The 20,140-nt window shown below is 48.4% G+C and overlaps 5 protein-coding genes; 2 read left to right on the forward strand and 3 right to left on the reverse strand.

Moving 5' to 3' along the window:
• Positions 1 to 4,687: 4,687 nt before the first annotated feature.
• Positions 4,688 to 7,388, reverse strand: FFUJ_07551 (related to GCP3 (gamma-tubulin complex); the record flags this gene model as incomplete). XM_023577816.1 has 2 exons in its annotated part: positions 4,688 to 7,190; positions 7,252 to 7,388. The coding sequence occupies 2 exons, from the start codon at positions 7,386 to 7,388 to the stop codon at positions 4,688 to 4,690; spliced, it is 2,640 nt and encodes an 879-aa protein (XP_023430819.1).
• A 571-nt stretch (positions 7,389 to 7,959) lies between these two features.
• FFUJ_07552 (related to transcriptional coactivator HFI1) lies at positions 7,960 to 9,463 on the forward strand (the record flags this gene model as incomplete). XM_023577818.1 has 4 exons in its annotated part: positions 7,960 to 8,191; positions 8,247 to 8,533; positions 8,582 to 8,684; positions 8,739 to 9,463. The coding sequence occupies 4 exons, from the start codon at positions 7,960 to 7,962 to the stop codon at positions 9,461 to 9,463; spliced, it is 1,347 nt and encodes a 448-aa protein (XP_023430820.1).
• Positions 9,464 to 12,714: 3,251 nt separating this feature from the next.
• On the forward strand, positions 12,715 to 13,959 carry FFUJ_07553 (probable CAMP-DEPENDENT PROTEIN KINASE REGULATORY CHAIN (mcb); the record flags this gene model as incomplete). XM_023577819.1 has 2 exons in its annotated part: positions 12,715 to 13,206; positions 13,258 to 13,959. 2 exons carry the CDS (start codon positions 12,715 to 12,717, stop codon positions 13,957 to 13,959), a joined length of 1,194 nt encoding a protein of 397 aa, XP_023430821.1.
• Positions 13,960 to 14,464: 505 nt separating this feature from the next.
• Positions 14,465 to 15,124, reverse strand: FFUJ_07554 (related to BCAS2 family protein; the record flags this gene model as incomplete). XM_023577820.1 has 2 exons in its annotated part: positions 14,465 to 15,030; positions 15,088 to 15,124. The coding sequence occupies 2 exons, from the start codon at positions 15,122 to 15,124 to the stop codon at positions 14,465 to 14,467; spliced, it is 603 nt and encodes a 200-aa protein (XP_023430822.1).
• A 1,291-nt stretch (positions 15,125 to 16,415) lies between these two features.
• FFUJ_07555 (uncharacterized protein) lies at positions 16,416 to 16,886 on the reverse strand (the record flags this gene model as incomplete). XM_023577821.1 is given in 3 exon segments in its annotated part: positions 16,416 to 16,641; positions 16,704 to 16,860; positions 16,874 to 16,886. The coding sequence occupies 3 exon segments, from the start codon at positions 16,884 to 16,886 to the stop codon at positions 16,416 to 16,418; spliced, it is 396 nt and encodes a 131-aa protein (XP_023431503.1).
• Positions 16,887 to 20,140: the final 3,254 nt, after the last annotated feature.

The following is a 20,140-nucleotide window of genomic DNA, read 5'->3' on the forward strand; positions in this document are numbered from 1 at the left end:
CGGTACGGTATAATCATCCTCTTGGATGTGATGAACTGGAGTTGAGGGGCGGTTCGTTTTGGTGGAAAGAGTAGCAGTGATACTGGTATAGAGGAGGTCTTGCGAAGTGACGACTCTCATGTTGCGAGGCGCACCCTGGATTGAGGACGAGTGTTGACCAGGCATCTTCCCTTTTCGATTCAGAAGACAAGAAATAGAGTAAGATTTCTGGGTGAATTCGCTGTTAGAAGAAGATCCATTGATGCGGGCGAAGCTGACTTAGAGGCCAAGAGATACAGTACATACCAGAATAGAAACAAAGCAGCTTGCGTAAACTGTGGATATGTGACGGAGCTAGCCCCAGTATAACTTTGTGATACACGTCAGGTCTGGATATCGTATCTTTAGGCTCGAGCGTGCACTGGTAGCAATGCTTCTTTTCCTGTCTCTCTTTCTTGCTTTTCTTTTCTTCGTCCTACTTCAAATTTTCTGCGCTGACCTTAGGTCTCGAGATCGCCAGGGAAGGAGTATCTCAGCAACCGGGATATCGGCTAATGGTTGCTGTTGCAAGGATGAGACCAGGACTTTCAAGGTCCAAGTGAAAACAACTGAAAGATCTTGCGCATATGCAAAGCGGCCACGGTCAAAGGTGGAGGCAATAAAAGATTAGTTTAAGCTTCTCAGATAGTTACCCAGGTGAGGTTAAAGGTAGGTAAGATATAGGAAGAGATCAATCCGGGAAAGAGGGCGGACGGCCAGTTTATAAAGGGGAGAGACATTGGTAGGGACGGAGAAAAACGATACCTACTAGGTAGGGATGGGATAGGTTGAGATCATTGAGGTACCGTACCGTACTATCAACGCAGTCCAGGTACATCATCTCACAACCCAACCTGGGCCTGAATTGAACGAATACCAACCCAGGTCCCAACCAAAGCCAGGGCAGACAAGGGCGTTACTGCCATTGCACGATACCGACGCCGTCAATACGTTATCAGCGAACGGCATTGACAGGGCGAGCCGGCCTGTGAGACGACGACATAACAAGTCATCAACTTAGCAAGGGCAAAAGCGACAAAACCTGGGGAACAGCCAACAGGACGGGTGCCATGTCTTGGCTTTGGTGCTAAGGAAGCAGGTACATGTTTCTACCTGACTAGGTATCCATGCACGGCACCACGGAGAAGAGGACACCACACACCATGTATAACATCCCTGACCTGGATACCCGTAGGTATGTATGTACTATTCCAACGATTATCTTACCTCACTCACCCCCGAAACCCCCGTGCCCACTTTGTTCAAGGTTTGCATTGTTTTGGCGTTTGCTACTCCGTAGTGACGAACAAAATCTACCTACTTATGTAGGCTCCTAGGAAGGAGACCAGAGACCACTTCCGCCCATCAGAAATCTTGGTGTGTATGGTCGAAACTGTCTTGACATGATAAGCAAGATGGTGCAACATGCACGGTCTCTCCCCTAGGTTCCTCAAGAGCCACGTTATCGAAGGGAGGTATAGATACAAGCACTGACTAGCAACCCAGTTAAGTCCACTCAAAAGAAAGAAAGGCATTGGAGTTGTGACTCTAATTTTGCTGGTTTACAGCCAATAACTGCTTCGCCGGTGACTGCCCTGCGTCATGCCGATATCATTGGGAGGACTTCAACCACTGAACAAGTGTGTCGCTTACCAGGATCGCTCCGAACAAAGGTATGTATCCCAGTTCTGTGATGCTGCCACCTAGCACAGAAAGAAAACAACAAATGCGCCTACCAGTAAAGGGGGAACGACAAGGCGGAAGGCCAACGTGTAAAGAACGCCAAAGGCTGCCATCGTCAGTTGAAGCATGAGGCCTCGGTTTGTATCTCAGAACCCACACAGAAAGAGAACACAAGTACCAGATAGGTATGTTCATGATCTCACGATTAATTACGAACAAGCCATCGCCAACACCAACTTTCTGGACCACAGATAGCGAAACGTCAGTGAGGAAAATGCATTCCATAGAAGCTTGTTTCTTTTGGGCGCAATTCTGGATCGATTGTGGGGCCCATAGGCCTGTTCCTGAACAGACAGGCAGCCCCAGCTTCTTAGGCAGTTCAACGTATTCCAGAAGGCCGGCCACTCGGCCCAAGCAAAGGGGCAGGCGAGATTTTTGTTGCTAGCACCTTGCGGTTTTGCCCCTGGTACTCCGTGGTTATTTGTGATTCTTAGTATCCAGCACTGACAGCAAACCAATCCTTGGTCTCCGTGTAATGGATGGACCACAATCAAAATGACGGCCTTCACGTCAATGGTCCGGAATATGCACAGTCAAGCCGCATTGAATAGAACTCGACACTAATTCATTTAATCACACCCCTGGCGCTGTTCAAAACACACACGACCACGTCGAATATGCTCAATGAACTGGCTTGGCTAGGCGCGACGATACGTGCCACAACCTGAGTTGCCTGCAATCACAGCACTTGAATGTCTCTGACATCCAGGATAGCAATGGATGTCTCATGACATAACGGGCACTGAGGAATGTCCGTGCAACAAACAACGCGGCAATTTACCTCCCAAACAAGGGAGATAACCACACTTTGAGTCAAAAGGGGCCAGAGGAATCACGACTGTTTTGATAATTCAAGTCACTGGAAGTTAAGTGTCCAGTATAGGTAGATGGCTGAAAGCCGTATATATGTGCATATCCGCTCAACGCAATGTCAGGCAGCTTAGCCGTGGGAGAATTAGTTGAGGGAGACGAGGTAATATGAGGTATCCATTACTCCAACCTATCATTCCGAGAAGCTGGTATAGCTTAAGGAAAGCTATACCAATAGGTAGACTTTACCCGAGATGATTATGGAAGGCTCAGCGGATCAAAAACTATACCATAATACCTGAAGAGCAAGAGATTCATGGCCCTGGGTAATGGACATCGTCGGTATTGAACCATACCTGGGCACCAGGCGAGCGAAAGCCCGTTTTGTGTGTATGAGTAACTGGTGAGAATTCAGCTTTTATTCTGTTGTATATCTGATTTCCCCACTGCTACTGAGTAAGGCAGAGTCGGCTCCTCTGTGGCCCTATGTCAGTGCCAAAAGGACGCGACATAGCATCGTCCCAACGGGAAATCATTAGCGCCCCGGCACAACCGAGAACTGGCTCGTCGTGAGAATTGGTGAGTTCCAGTACTGTCCTTACCCATCACTCCACCCATGCCTATCCTGTCGTATCTTTTCTCTGCAGGTAGCAGTTATGTTTACTGACTCCTAGTTACTTGGCTGAGACGGGGCTCGAAAGGTTGGTGGGGCACCGGAAGATATGTCCATGGTGGGGAGGCTGGGGTTAGGGGGGACATGTAAGTTAGAAGTGATACTGTAATGTACAAGTGTACTCCGTACTGTAACCGGGATCTTCCAAGATTTCCTAGATGTGATAGTTGACGACAGTCCATGTACCTGGGTTTCCGGTTGAAGTATATTTACCTTGGGATCAGGGCGAGATCAGCCAGGGAGGGAAACATAGATACCCATACGTCTAGATGGTGGTTCGTACTACGAATAGGTACGATGAATGAAATTTATGGCAAGGAGGACCAATGGACTTGGAAAGCGATTTCGCAATGTGAAGTACGCATAGTGCATGTTGCCGCTTGTGGAAGGGACAAGTATTGGTTATAGAGACTTGGAAGCAGTCGAGAAGGCTGTAACATTATGCGAGCCTGGATGTTGAAGCCTTGACAATCTTTGCAATATTGGCTTGTTCCTCGAAAGTGGTTTGCAAGAAACTGACGCCTTGCTATTAGGTGGCCGTTGAAGTTATGATATACGATGAGACGCACGAGAAAGTGAGAGCATGCTGGTTACTCATTGACCAACGCTCCCAAAACGTGATAGATTCTGGACTCCTACTGTTAACGTGTTCTGATCACCCGTCAAAGGCCTGGCAACTCCATTCTGCTGTCTCATTAATTCAGTAACCCCGAGGGCCCTGCCGATGTCATTACGACTTCTTGTCCTTCCAGTTATTGTATGCAACATTATAAATTATTAGCTAGGTCTGTTTATGGTTACGTGCTTCCAAGCCATGTCCAGAACAGCTGTAGATAAAGAGTAAGTAGCTAATCAAGGTCTGCTTATGGTTCAGGAACTGGAAGAAAGGACAGGCATCCGACTCGCTTATGAAATGACTGAGATGGTCTGAAACATACAAACAGTATAGCGCTATACTGGGAAGGCGGGCTTATAATCAATCCATATGTCGTTGATAGCGTATTTGGTAGAGCGATATCACGAATTTACTACCATCTACGTTAGTGGTGGTTCCACACAAGACAATTCATACTACCTTACATCAGTTCAGCAGTGATGAGGTACAGGGCCCAGAATCTTTCCAATCGCACCTGATAAAAATAGACAGGTAAAGTCTAGCTCAATATTGATTATATTGATTAAAGCTTTGCGTCCTTTCTCTAGGTAATAAAACAGAGGAAGTCATGAGACCACGCCAGGAGTAATAATGGCAGTGTCATCACGGCCGCATCATGTTTCACAAGAGCATTAAGAATATGGGAACAAGAGTCGTACTACAGGTACATGAAGAACCATATGCTTTTGAGCCCGTTTCCTACCTACAAACATAATTCTTTCCATATCATCATGCATGACAACTATTGCAACTTCCATGATCCATGCTCAGACAAAACAGGCCCCCCTTCACCTCTCGCCTCTGTTAGCAGAAGCACTTCGCGCCGCCGTCGCAGTTCCAGGAGCTGCCTTAGTCTTCCGTCGTGTCGGCTGATAAACGTCGTTGAAGTTCATGGCAACACCAAGGAATCGCATATCTACATCTGGTTGATACGCAAGATCACCAAGGAGGATCTGCACACGAGTTCGGAACGATGCACCTAAGTGTCGAAGACGCTCTTGTAGGACGGGAAACTCGGAGGCCACGCCACCAGAACCTGTCATCGGTGTGTCAAGGCCATCGTGATCATCGTTGTGTCGTGTGGTACTTCTGACATCAGCCTCCTGACGCTGCGTAAAGTCTGACACGCTCCAGCTGTAAAGTCCGTCAACAGAGTCTCTGTAGCTAAGCATGAACCGCAAGATTTCGCCGAGCTGCATCATATATGTCGTGCGGTCATCTTCATCAGAGCTGTGCGCACGTCGTTTTGCCCCAAGGAGACCTTTATGAGTGATGTCGTTGAGATACCGTGTATGCGCCTTGATCAGGTCATCCAAAGTGCAGTCCTCCTTCTGGATCCGTTTTTGAAGTTCGCCCCACGAGGATTCGATGACCTCAAACAAGATGTAGTATTGGAGCTGGCCCACAAAGTGAATCATCTCGGCCAGAACACCGCGCGTTGACTTCCACGTTTGAGAGACGGCAGGGTCGGAGTTCTGAAGAACTCCACGAGCACCCGTCATGCACTTCCGCCAGGTTGAGAGTACTGCAAATTCTACTCGCTTGATACGCCAGAGAAAATTGAAGACCTTTAGGTATTGTCTATTCCCCCACTCTGTCACGACAACATCGACAGGTGCATCGATCTTATATTCAAGGGTAAAGCAATCCCATCCGATATCACCATGAGATAGTTGCAGCATGCGAGCATCCAGGCGTCGTAGAACCTCGGGAGAGTCATACTGGGCATTTGAACCCCGAATGGCGTGTTCCAATTGCGCCGTTAAAGTATGTCTGTACTGTGCCCCAGCTGGACGGTCAAGGTTGGCAGCCAGAGATTCCATCAGGAGCGCAATAAAATCTCCCTGCCCTAAGAGGATGTAGTTCTTAAGCGCCTGAAGATGTTTAAATAAGTGAAACTTGTTGGCCATCAAGTCAATGAGACGCTTCATGGTGGTCTTGTAAGCTTCATCGATCCAGGCTTCCAAGGTAGCTGTGTCGCCATACCTTAACTCTTTGGAAGCAGCTTTGGAGTAATCCTCAACCCACATAGCATCACCGCAGCTATGTCGAATGAAGTTTAGTGACTTGCCGATTAGAAAGACCTTCTGGGCAAAGTCCTGAGTAATGATGCTGGGGATCATGTCTGTAGCAATCTCGAACTTGTCCTCCCAGACATTGCCTGCGCCCTTAGCCTTCGCTTGGTCTTTGTCAGGAGCCTGCTCTCTAACGAAAAATTCCTGGAAAGGGTCGGACAGTTCACCGTCGTAAATCCAGTGCCGTAAAATGTCGTAAAATGGCCGTGTGAAACTACTTAAGAGTCTCTCTGCGAATGCGGCCACCACAGGATCTCCATGTGAAGAAGAGAAACTATGGATTAGGGAGACAAGCTGGCCCCCTCTGTTCTTCTCAGATTCCTCAGCAATGAGGCTCATTAACCTGAGGCCCATTGTTGCTTCGCGTGTCCATACCACACACCTTTTGAGTGTGACACCTGTTCTTCCAATACCTTCTCTTGGAGCCTCCTCGTCAAGAGATGCAAGTGCTCTTCGTATCTGAGTCTCAAGAGTTGCTATCAAACTCAGATATGACTTAAGCTCACCGTGTACAGCAGCTCTGAGGCTTTGGCCTAGGAGCCCTTTTGCAGGAGTCTTGCAAAATCCATCGAGGCCGCGATATAGTAGCGAAGGCTCAGCCAAAGTGTGAAGTAGGGAAATGATTGGCAAAGGAAGTGTGGCCGGTAATTTGATAAGATCTGATTTTGCGAAAGGTAGATTGGTTGATGATAGTCCCTGGAGAGTAAAAGGAAGATCTCTAAGGATGACCGACTCCGGAGGCTCTATTTCCGAATGATTATTTGCCAGCAAGGTTGATTTCAGTGAAACATCTCTTTTTGCCGGCTCAGGACGTGGATCCCCCTCTTTGCTGGATGGCTTGCTCTCTTTTTGTGTAACCTTTTTGAGTCCTTCGGACTGAAATGCCTCCTTGAATTGCTCCTCCTCAAATCGAGAAGCCCTACTGTTACGTTCCCGACCTTGCCGTTTGATAGCATCGCGACTGATGACGTCTCGGTAATTGGGCGCTGAAGGCTTCACCGGGCTCAGTGGGAGCGGTTCGCTAGGGTCTGGGGAATCAGCGAGCTGATAAAGGAGGTAGAGTATTGCCCATTTGTGTTCTAGCACAGGAAGTGAAAGCAATCGGGTGTATAAATTCGAGAAGCGCAGAGCTTGGGAGGGATTGCTCTGAATGAGCTTTCGTTTTATAAGGTCGGAGGCGTGGTTGACATCAGAAGAAATGGCGGGGGAAACTGGGCTAGACCGCGAATGGTGAGTTTTGGCATATTTTTCGGATACCTTTTAGAAAAGATACATACCTATCTATTATAGATTTGACAATTTCGAAGCAAGTATCGTGACGTTCTTGCGCAATATCTTCAGGATCATTGGGATCACTAGGTACGATGTGGGTTATCAGGCTGTCAATAGCGTTGGTGATGCGATCGGGAGCCATGACGGCATCGTCGCGGGCCACTCAAGTGTAGGGTTGGGGCTGGTGAACAAGGTAATGGTAGAGAATCTTTTTTCAGGAGGTAATTCAATCAAGAAGCTTATGCGCGGGCGAAAGTTCTGGGTAACTTGTCCAATTTCATCCGCGTGATTGGGATCATTGAAGCTCAGACGCGACAGGCGCGACAGACAAAGTTGGTAGTGATGCAGGGCGAGTTGCTTAGTGCCTTTTAGAGGTTGAATGTAGCGGGGACCTGATCTGCCTCGACTTTTAGGCGACGATTCAAGTACAAAAAACCTTGACAATGCACTGATGTATCCCTGAGCTGGGTGTGCTCGCGGCAAAAAACCAACTACACTCGAAACCATTCATTCACCTTTAACCTCACGTCAACAGCAGAACGAGTCGCCCATCAACTTATACGACGCAACATGCCTTTTTCATCAGCTTAATGTCACCATAGTGATCGCATCAAAGCCCCCGTTCATTTCATCCAACTCATGTGTCTTTTTATCGCGCCGCGCCGCGCTATTTTGTCGCACGCGACGCTGTCGCTTATTCAACTCCTATCAAGATGCCAGACATCGACCCCGCGGCTTTGAGCCGTCCATCTGTCAGCCTCTCAACGCCGATTTTATCCAACAAGACACTTGCTGGGTCTATCTCTGGTGCGCCAAAGATAGCAAAGTCAAGTCAGATCATTCCCGCCCGAATTGATCTCGAACCGCTATATACTGCGCTCAAGGCCGCCATTGGCAACGAGAAATGGGCAATATATAAAGAATCAACGACCGAGTTCCTGATAGGTAGATGCGACAACATCTATCAAGTTCACATACGCAATTACTCACATATATTTAGGGCGCTTGAATCAGACCGAATATTCTGAACGAATTGACCCTATCCTCGCAGGCCCAGGGGACAAGGAACACCTACACAATAATCTCATTGCAGCTATATACGGAAATGTTACTCGAGAGATGCCCGATCAAGGGCTGGCCCCCTGGGTCAGTGCCAACGATAAGCCTGCGGCGACGACAGGGATCAAGCCAGTGTCCGGGGATGCCACGGAGCGGAGGTTGAAGGGAGATGTGATGCAACTGCCAACCCGAGACCGCAGGCGCATCAAAGATTTGGTCCAGAACGATGTCAGTGTCTCCAAGCCGCCTCCTATCCAACTGCTGACCAGTAACAAGTGGGATCCTCACGAGAGCATATCCAACATCTTTGCAGACACACGTCGCAAACTTTCTACAGTGACGGATGCCACCCCGACTGTAGGAGGCATAAACAACATGAGTATGTATTCTATCGAAACGCATTTACTGTGGTAAAGCTTTAACAAAGTGCAAGATTTCGATTTAGAAATTCGAAAACGTTATGCTCAACCTTTGGCGGTCGAATCAGGCGAGTTTCCTGACATCAATATGATCTCCGGCCGAATGCTACCCTCTTGCTACGAGGCAGGACTAGTCAATGGACACACAGTGGATGCTCTCCAATTTCTGTCGGTAGCTGTGGAAACCTTTATCAAGGAGGTCCTTACACAGGTCTTCAGCCGCACGCGGAGTAATGGACCTGGTGAATCAGGTAGTGCTGGGTTTGGCGTCGGGACGACATGGATTCAAACGCACAAGTACAAGCGACAGCTGGAATACGAAGAAGAAGCTGCGATGCGAGGCGAAATCTCCAGAGACAAGAGCGGGCTTTTGCCCATTGAGTCCAGGGCTGCGAGTGAAAGAGGCCCCTTGGGGATGTCCGATCTTCGCCTGTCCTTAGAGATGGCGGACACAGGCATGGCACAGTTCCCTGTGCTAATGACACAGGTTATATATGGATATCGGGAAGGGGAGCTGGAGAATTGGGATGACTATACCTGGGTGTGTGATCAGCCACCTGAAGCCTACACAGACGAGAAACACGATTCAGAGGCAAACGGAGGACATGTTTTTGAGCTTGCGAATGGTTACCCTGATGCCATGGATATAGACACGGAAGCATGGTGGGAAGGTGCGGAAAGTCAGGATGGTGATATGCTGGATGGCATATTGGACTCATGCCTTGCGGCAGGGTCCTGAGACTTGTCTAACGAAGTTGAAAATCTCGACTTAACTAACGTGGAGGTGGACAGTGGACAACGCCAAACGTTGCATCCATGTTGAGTCCAGCTCATCTACATACAACAAGGTGGACAGCATCGATACCAGAAGCAAAAGGGGCCCAACTCATTAAGCCGGTTTCACATATATAACCGAAGCGTCATCGCATGGCCGTGAAAAGCGCAGACTGGCGTTACAACCAAGAGAGAAAGGAATATAATAATAAGAAAGTACGGGTAAGGCAAACAAGGCGTGCAAGGAGCTGGCGTTTGACGAAGAGAGTCGTGATTCAGTACAACAGGTCGGAATCAAGGTTCAGGCGAATGCATATAATCGGACGGCTTTATCTTTGGCGCAGGGGCTTTTGGCTTAACTCATTTTTGCTTCTTCATTTGGGTTGCGGTCGTGGAAGACTCGTTTTCATGGTGTTCATGTTGTATGTATTTCTATCGCTTTGTAGGGTTGAAAGTCACCCCTATACAGCTTGCTATCAAGAGGCAACGAAAACTTGCCGCGGATTGGAGTAATGGGGACGTAGGGGAGGCGGTGGGATTTTTGTACTTTTATCATTACAGGAACGATACCCGGGTAGCTCGATGAGAGTAAAGAAGAAACCGCTAAGTACCTACCCATGATGGTTTAAAAGCCACTGATTTCGTCATGTTAGGTTAGGATAGTAGCTGGTGGCCTTCTTATGGCTGGCCAAAAGGGATTGGAATCGAATCAAGTTATTGATTCCCTTTACATGAGATATGAGAGACTCTTGTCAATTGGTTTATGAAGAAGTCATTACCATATCAAGACAAGCGAATAGAATGAATGAACAATTGTGGAAGGAAAAGAAGATAAGTGTCGTGACATGTTAGTTGGAATCCTTGCTACGGAGCTCATTGGAATGAGAGAGCTTTGTCGGGAAATTCACCATTTAACGAACTGCCAGAGCCAACTTGACGCTTTGATCAATGAGTTGGCCTCATGATGTTTGCAGCCCACTTTGGATGGGAACAAGAAATGTCGGGACTGTTTGGTGGCCAAGTACTAGCGAAGAACCATCATCTTTATTGCATGCCAGAGAGATGAACGCAGCGGGGCTCCAAGTTCCTTAGCCCCTTTGTTGTTTTAGGTGATTCTGCCTTCGGGAAATAAAGGCGTCAGCTCAGAAGCCTTGCTACCTAACTAACATCAAAGCCAGGAAACCAAAAGAGAAAGAGAAAAAGAAAGAGAGAGAGAGAGAGAGAAAGAAAACAAATATAACCTGGCGCAGCCATCCGGTCTCAAAAACCATCATAATACGAGCGCTGACAAAGGCCAACATAAATCACTAGTTTCTATTAGTATTGGAGAAAGACATTCTGGATTTGCGTTAGTTACGTGTTTCGTCTCTTCGATTGGTTCCTATCTATGTTGGGCAGGCAGCCAGGCTTGTCGATCATCAAGATGTCAAGAAGAGGGAAAGCATCCAATGATGGATAAAATCAGTCACCTGCAGATCCACAACAAGAAAAATATTCTCGGCGATGCTATAATGGTCTATACCCAGGTAAAGACTCGGCACGCACAGTAGGACAAAATCTACAGTCCATCCAATCCTTTCATTGAAGCAGGAAGCTTGGATTCTTCCCAGTTCGGGAGCTGCACCGAAGAGCAGCAGAAATGTCTGTAGAACAAGCGCCCGAGAAGCCCAAGCCCTTAACAGGCCCGTGCACAACCTTCTAGAAAGCTTCCCTGACGGCAAGCATCTCCCAGCTCCCAATCAGCTCCACTTCTCCCCATTCCGTTGGTTAGGTCTTTGGGTTTGACCAGAGAAGCTCCTTCTCTCTATGCTGGGATCTATCTGCTCTACCTTACCAGCCGCAAGCCTTAGTAGACCTTACTAGGCAGTACTAAGCTAAGGGAGTGCCTTACATGCCCGCGCTACGACCTACAGGAGACAATAACTCATCTGTTGTCTTCCCTTATCCACCTGATTTTATTCATCATTTCCTGAACTCGCTCATCCTGCCTCACGTTGCCGTTCCTTTCGTATCTCGATTTCTCGCACCCGCATCTGCTAGGCTCTTCTTCATCCTTTGTATCTTCAACTTTCTCCATCGCCATCAGTCTCCTTGACGACGAGGCGGGGATTGGAGCAACAGAACCCCACTCACCTTGCTCATCAACTCTTCCCGGCCCCTTCATCATTCCTCTCAACATTACGGCATCGTGGATCTCCAAAGCTGCTCGACATCGACCTTCATTCTCGAGATTCCTGTCGTCTTTTGATTTTCTCCGATCTTGTATCATATCGAGAATTGTACCCTTGTACCGCGCCTGGCCCCCCCCCTGATCTATAGAGCCCTACAGGATATTGTCATCCTGCTTGATCATATCTCAGGTCTAAGGGTCTAGTTACCAGGATTCAGCGTGAGTGATAAGCCTGTTTCTTCCTGTCCTACCCTTTCCCGCCTGCAATGGAAGTTTGGTTGCAAGAGCCGTGCGCTTAGAGCTGTCTGGGTACTCCATTCAACGAGAAATCGTTGAGGATGGCCGGCTCTGCACATATTGATCGATACCCAAGCTTTGCTGTTCCACCCATCCCCCAATTCGAGTTCCTTTCAGCGTTTCACCATCCCCTTCACCTTGTCCTCCATAGATTCATTTCTTTGATCTGTGCATGGGCTATGCACCAGGGTCTTGATCTAGGCCCCGCCACAACACGTCACTTTACAAGCGTGGATTGCAGCCCACGTCCAGCTTCACCTCTAGCGCATCGCCCCCGGGACTTTTCCTGTACTGCACATCCCTTGTCGTCCAGATGCCATCGATGTTCGTTCCAGGCTTCAGCTGCAGCTCTCTCTGACACTCCTATAAGCCTGTCCATTTGTTGATTTGGCCATAAGAGCGCCTCAGTAGCTGTAAGTCAGAGCATCATTCCCGTACAGCACCACGTTGCCACTTACTATTATCTCATCATTTCCTTCGCACATCCCTTGTCGCTCTTGGTTCCAATCATCGATCTTTGACGACCTTCGCCCATTACTCGATGTGTTTTCTATGGCAAACATTTTCAAAACTCTGAAGCTAACGAAACCCGTAAATAGACAATTGACGACGAGTAACCTCTCCTCATTCGCCCCGCGATACCCCTCACCTGCGTTGACCTTCAATACTCGCAGGGATCGATTCTCTGGCTATTTGTCGATACCCTCATAACACATCTGAAGAAACCAACTTTGTTCCAACTCCAAATTATGTCTGGGCCCTTTTCCAGTCCCTTTGGGGAGAACAGCAACCCTTTTGGGACAGACAGGGGAAAGAGGACGAACAACGCAATCCATGCTGTTGCCGAAGAAGATGAGAACGATACCATCACATCTCCTACAAACCCTCGATTTGGGGCTTCACCAAACTCCGCTTCCATGTTCTCTGGCCCTTTCGGTGGTGGCTTTGGAGGGGACTCTTCATCTGAGGCACCTCCTTCGCGTAACCTCCCAAACCCCGATAGCTACCCTGCTCAGTACAATTTTGGTCGCCGAACATCAGTCTCTGCCGAATCCCTGAAGCCAAGTGCTGATTCATATGACAATTGGTCACCGCCTTTTCACGAGAAGTCTGCGGAACAGCTTGAGCGTCTTAAACGTGCTATTGAAGGAAACTTCCTTTTCAGCCATCTCGAGGATGAACAGAGCGCTCAGATTCTGGGTGCTCTTGTTGAAAAGCCGATACCAGCTAAAGGTATCAAGGTGAGTGGTATATACACGAGGTTAAAACGAAATGCTGACAAGATGTTGTAGGTTATTAGCCAGGGTGATGCGGGGGATTATTTTTATGTCGTCGAGAAGGGATCTTTCGACGTATATGTCAATCCTACCGGCTCGCTTCAACCCGGTCCGGATGGCATGGGTAACCAAGTCGGCAACATTCAGGCTGGTGGTTCGTTCGGAGAACTGGCACTGATGTACAATGCACCTCGAGCTGCGACGGTTGTCTCAGCTGAGTCCGGTTGCACTGTATGGGCACTCGATCGTGTTACCTTCCGCCGTATTCTTATGGAGTCGACCTTCGCTCGGAGGCGCATGTATGAGAGCTTCCTTGAGGAAGTTCCACTTCTTGCAAGTTTGAACCCATACGAGCGCTCCAAAATTGCCGATGCCCTTGAAACAAAGAAATTTGCGGCAGGCGAGGTCATTATCAACGAAGGAGACCCCGGCCACGCATTCTACCTTCTGGAGAGTGGCGAAGCAGATGCTTACATTGGACAGCCTGACAACAAGGTTCGCCATTACAAGAAAGGCGATTACTTCGGCGAGCTTGCCCTGCTTAATGACGCCCCGCGAGCAGCTAGCATCGTTGCTACGTCTCCAGTCAAGGTTGGCAGCCTGGGCAAGAACGCTTTCCAGCGACTTCTGGGTCCTGTAGAGGGCATCTTACGAAGGACCAAGTACCAGGGTGTTGCAACCGGTGTCGAAGAGATGGATCCTCTTCACACCGGCTAAGTCAAAAGGGAAGATATATGAAAGCATGAAATTGAGGTTCGTTGGACACGCCGGGAATCCCTGTCACTGGTCTTAGTAGTGCTGTTGGGTTTGCTTCGTGCTGGTTGGGTGTAAACGTTGATGGCGATGCGCCTACGGTTGGATTGAGAAATGAACGACGGAGGACTTGACTTTGACAAGGCGTTTTGTGAGGTTTTCTACCACCTTCGCTTCTCTGAGACAAGTATTGCTAGTGATCAGAGACCTTGGTTGATATCAATATCATTATGCTGTATCTCTCCACACCATGAGCAGTAGAATGCAACGAGACTGAGGTTGGAAGTAACCATCGACGAGCAATCCGTTAAATTAGAGGAAAACCGTGAGACTATAGTCGGTGTGACTTCCTTAAAAGACTATTGAAAAGACAATGTTGGTATCAAAACGCCGGAGTTGGTGAGGGAAATCCTACAAACCGATGGGACCGCTTCTACATATTCCATGGTAAGCGTACTACCTTAGGGAGTTACTGCCCCTGACCGTCTGTGGCCCTCCGCGCGAGCTCCTCCCGGATCTTCCTCCTAAGTTCTTCAACCGCAACTTCAGTTTCTAGCACCCGGCCGACGCCAGTGCGCCAGGTATCATCCAGTGTCTTGATCTCAGCCCCTACAGCGTTCTGCCTCTTCTGCCTCTCTAGGTTCACGATATCGATTTCACGCTTAACAGCTGCGAGTTCACGCTCCAATGCCTGGAGCTCCGCCTCGAGTCCATGATTCCCTAAGAGCCAAGCGTTCTTTCCCCACTTCTCCAGAAGCTCGAGGTTTGTGAGACGTGAGGAGAGGTAGCTATGTGCGATAGCGGCAGCAGGCAGGGCGGTCGCTGGAGGGGCGCCGGGAGAAGGAGCCTCGTAACGGCTTAAATCGAGCGGTGCAAGTGGCGTGGATTGAGAGACGCGCTCAAGCTCGGCTATCATGGCGGGCGTGAAGGAGGGTTCTGGATTAGAAGTCGGCAGGGGATGTTGAGAAGATGCTTCGGCAGCGATAAGGTCACGGGCTGCGGCCAGAGCTTCCGGGGCTGGTTCCTGGTCAACATCTAGAGGCTAGTTAGCAAGGGAATGAGTAAGGGAGACTTGGAGAGCACGGCACTTACAAGGGAGGGATTCGTGGTACGCTGGAGGAATGGGCATCTTGAGTTATGTGTCGCGGTGCGCTTCGTCAACCCAGGCCGACTGGAGGTATTGAATCAATTGAGAAGACGACAACGGTTTGTACATATGATTTTTTTGTCTGGTTCTTTCTGACTCAGGAGCAGTATCTAGCTTTGAGCGGAAATCGTGATTTTGTACAGGCAGATAGATAGATATCTGAGATACAATTGTGATCACAGCCTTGCAGCCACAAGCTTTCGCAAAATTACGAGCAAGAGTGTAAGCACGGGCCATGAAGTAGCCTTATCCGGTCTGTTCGATCAGCCTTGGTGGCTGAGGTTAGCAGTGCAACATGCGGGGATAGCGTGTTACTGGTTTTAATGCTGAATCGGGATGGTGACGGAGCTGCACTCCACTCAAGAACGGTAAGTAAAGTGCAGCAGATATAGGGACAACGACGTCAATGCCACCAAGCCGAATACCTATGTTACAAACACATGCAGGATAAAAACCCCGGCCATTCCTAAGTTCGAGGCTTTCTTGATATTTACAGCCATAACGAAGAAGGATAATTAGTACTCTCACTATCCAGTATCTCGTCCTAATAAATATCGAAGCGAGTGAGTTGTACCAGAACTTGACCCTGCGTAAAACTCAGCACGCTCGAGCGCAAAACGGCTGCTCCCAGTGCCAGATATGTTGTAAGCGGCACTGGGTGTTGTGCTTTCATGGCATTGCCATAAACTTGATAATCGATGAACAAAGTAGTGGCCGACACTGCATAATCAATTTTGGAGATTTAAGGGCTCATTGATTAAATAAGAGCTTGATAATTCAAGATTGTTTTATGTACGAATTGTCCGCGTGATCAACTTCTTTTCCGTCACTCAGGCTGTTCAATTTGAGAAGGCATCTGATAATATTAGCTGTGCCTAATTTCGGCCATAAGCAGCCTTCTTGTTCGCTTTGGTGCGAAAGTTAAGATAGTTATACAGTAATACATTGTTCCGCTGGAAGGCGTACTTTCTCAGACGGCCATAAAACCATGCATGATCCACGTAGAGATCTGAAAGTCACGAGGGTTTCAACAATTCCGCCGATATCCCTTTCCATATCCCCCAGGCATTTCATCCGGTGACTCCACCACAAGGAGGCAGTTTGGTTTCTGTTATTTCATTCGTTTAGTCTCGTGTCGTTTCGTAGTTGTAAAGCAAAGATCAAGCTCGCGTCGCAATTCCAATACATGTGAACCCTCAAAGATGCCCTGGCCATAGCATATATGACAGCAGGCAGTGACTACCAATCTCTTGGTAAGGACTCGGTAGTCTGATTAGGATGAGGACCGACCGCTCTCGGAAGAGTCGGTCTTCGAGAGATCCTCGTGGTCTTCTTCCTCGGGGCCGTGAAGTGACTCCTCGAAGACCGGCTCGGGCTCGTTGACCTCAAACTTGGTCTTGAGGTCGCTCACGTGGTGAGAGAAGCTGCTGCTGTTGGAGCGGCGTCTAGTGTTTGTGAAGGTGAATTGTTCGTCAGCGATGTCGTCGTTGACGGTTCCCCTGTAAGCCGTGTAAGTGAAATGTGGAGACGGCAACATGGGTGGTACATTGAGCTAACATACCAGTTGCCTCGACCAGAGCCGTCTTTCTTCACCTTCTTTGGGTCGACATCGGCGAACCCGTTTTTACCAAAGAAACGAGGGACATTTTCCGTGGGGAGCGCGGTTCCCTCGGCAATACCCTTGTGATCACGGTCGTTGGCCTTGTGAGATCGGGTCACTGTGAGCAGTACCTGTTAGTACCATAGCATGACAAGGAAGTGGTCATAGGCTGACTTTTGGATTTTATGTGAAGGTAATATGAAGAAGAGGTGAAATTGTGATGGTATGGCGAGATGAAAGATATAAAATGATGATCAGGATGATGAATGATGGAAGGAGGGGTTGAGGTACGCGAGAATTAGAAGGGGAGCTCATCTGCTTTTAAACGGATTGGACGGCCTAAACGTCACCAACGGCACTCGCCAGTGAACATGAGCATCCATGCCTCTGGAGTCTACCTAAGCTACGCCAGGTGCGGGGTGCCCAAGTACTCCGTGTATATAAGTCGCTATACGGAGGAAGGGGGAAGCAGGAAGAGTAGGCGAGAAATGACAAGACACTGAAGGGTTCGAGAAACTCACTTTTGAATAATGGAGATGTGTTAGAACTGCAGCCAAGCGATTCGATAGCACGCGGTCGAGTTGATGCGCAAGTTGGCGTGATATTGAAACGGGTGGTGTTGGATTTCGGGGTAGGTAGGTTGTCAAGGACTCAGGTGAGTTTAGATGAGGGGATGGTTGCTTGTTTGTAAGTGAAATATCGCGTAAGAGAAAGGGGAGGAGGGTTATGATAGCAGGATCTTCAGTGTGTAGAACTGATAATTCAAGGCGGCGGGAAGCAAGAGAATTTATCTGTGATCAATGAACCTGCTTGTTTGCAAGGGGGTCTTGCCTTTATGTTCCGAGAGTCACGCGAGGGACGATGCGTGATGGCATCACCTTGTATCCAATCAGCTCATTGCAGTCCGATGCTCCTTCCCGCCTACCCAGCCTCATTTTACACGGGGGGAGGCTATGGCAGCTTCCCAACGGACGGCAGGGTTTCAATTGGACAATTGCGAATTACGGAGAGCAAAGACGAGAAGCGGAAGGGGCCAGCTCATGGACTGACTTGACTGACCTTTCATCATGGTCCATCATGGAAAGACCAGGCCTGCATATTCACCAGTGCAAGGACCCACATCTCCACCTCCGGCTCATCTGCTGTGCTGGTGAATACTAATAAGTGGACCTCGCATGTCCCATCCCGGCCGCCTATCGCGTGACCATGCGCAACCAGCCGCTGGCCAAACTCTCTGGTCCAACACCTACCAAGCTTAGCACCTACTTTTTAACGTGCTAGGTATGTAGTAGGTACAGCTTAAAGCACCTCACATTACGGAGTACAACCAACTACTAGGTACCTACTGCGGGGGGCAGCTGCCAGCATTCCATTTGCAAAAGAACTAAATAGACTGGTAGAGAAACTGTCTGATTTCAAGTGAGACTTCAGTCGAATGAAACAGACGTGGAAAGTACCTGTTCAATTCCATCATAATGTTGCTCTCTGTGTCATCTCTCTCAATCAATGAGTGGAATTGAATTCAGCCCCTGATCTCCTCTGGCCTCCCAAAGCAAAGAGGGGTCATGCCATGTGCTCCAGTGCCTCTGAGTCTTTTATAGGAACACCATTGGATTTCCACAAACACTAATACCGATGCTGAAATGCAAGGTCCCTCCCTGTACATAGATTCGTGAACTTCGACTATCGATTCTCGATGGTACAAACTGAATTACCACCGTCCATTATGTATAACAACTCTTTGGCATGGGGCTGACCTTACTGTCCAGTGCCAATGCAATTGATATCGGCATCCATGTTTCTACCAGTACAATTAGTACAGGTCTTACAAGTATTAGTCTTTGACTCTTCTTTGGCTTTTGGCTGCAGATGGCCCAGAGGCTGACGGCTCCACAAAGTCATGAGGGACAATCCCACTTATAATTATGGGACTAGATCTGGGGTAAGCCGGTGAGACACGCAGGTACCGGCGGCTTGTCTTCCGCTGAAAGTGATATACCGACCACAGTAGATGGTAATGGCTTGTAGTGATGGGCAAGAAAAGCTTGTTGAACAGTGGGAATGGCATAAGGAATCTTTCGACCGCAAGATATGCGCTGCGATACTGCGCCTTTAGATAATCATGACTCACATACAGACATACAATCATACAATAGGCAGCCATGGACGTCTCAAACAACATCGATACATACACCTTGCACCATATACGGCTGAAAAAAGGTTATACGTTCATCTCTAGAGAGATCATGAGTCTCAAAAATCAGGCTTAGGGTAAATGATATTCCAGGTTTGACTGTACCATCTCCGATACCGCCCCGACCTCGTGTCTGCTCGACTCAGCCCCCAGCGATCAATGGATCTTAACAAGGACTGACTCAGTGCCAACATGAAGCTGATGAAGAGCACATGACCCCCTCCTTATCGGCCCATTTTGTATAGCTGTCATCGAAACCCGCCGATCGCAGGCGCCAGTCGAGTTCAGAGTTCTTTTCAACACTTATCGGTGACTTGAATCCGTTTTCAGCATACTTGAAGGTTTCGTTATCCAGATCGCTCCTCATGATACGCCTGCTTCTCATGACCCGAACGGAAACCCTGAGCAGGATCCTCTTGATTCTAGAAACGCCGCCAAAGACTCAGGCCTCATGAAGTCTTGTGACCTTCCCCACTGCTCCATTTTATTATCGTATTGCCAAACAAGGCCAGCTTCATAGCCCAGGCCATCAAGAACCACTGGGGTGGCAAAGGAGCGATAACCAGCTCTTTGTACCCAGCAATACGATAAATGTCATGACAACGTATATTAGACAACTCTGACATTTAGTATAGGGCTTGTTAAGTTTGAAAGAAGTCTACAAAATCACGGGGGCGGGAGTCTTCTCCTCACACTGCCCTTGAGAATAAGCCGGAAGAAGGTGTCCTTAAACCACTGGGACAAATACCTCCATATATAGATTGTTGGCGTGGCCGAGCAAGATCATTTATCAGATAGCATGTCCGGGTATCTACTCCCCCAGGATTTCTCACTCGCGGCAACGGGGTTATCATGGAAGCCTACACTAGGTAAATCATTCGCTATCAACACAGATCAGTTAACATTGAGCCCAGGTTGTCTCATATGGCTGTATTGCTTATCCATTGAAACTCATCAAGCATGCGTCAAATTGGCTTCTCTTCATTGCTGCCTTTTCCCCTATCTTCGCCGTATCGAGACGACGTCTAATACAACCCCTTTGCTTATTTAATAAAGAAATATCGTCGACTTGCGCCTCAATGATACAATTGCAGCGTCATCCTCGTCCCAGAAAATGCTCATTCTGCGTAATCAAACAAATACATTTCTCCCTCCCCCTCTCACCATATCACCTATGCATATTATAAGAATAGGCCCCCATTTC

Source organism: Fusarium fujikuroi, chromosome FFUJ_chr05 (assembly GCF_900079805.1).
Source record: "Fusarium fujikuroi IMI 58289 draft genome, chromosome FFUJ_chr05".
NCBI lineage: Eukaryota > Fungi > Ascomycota > Sordariomycetes > Hypocreales > Nectriaceae > Fusarium > Fusarium fujikuroi.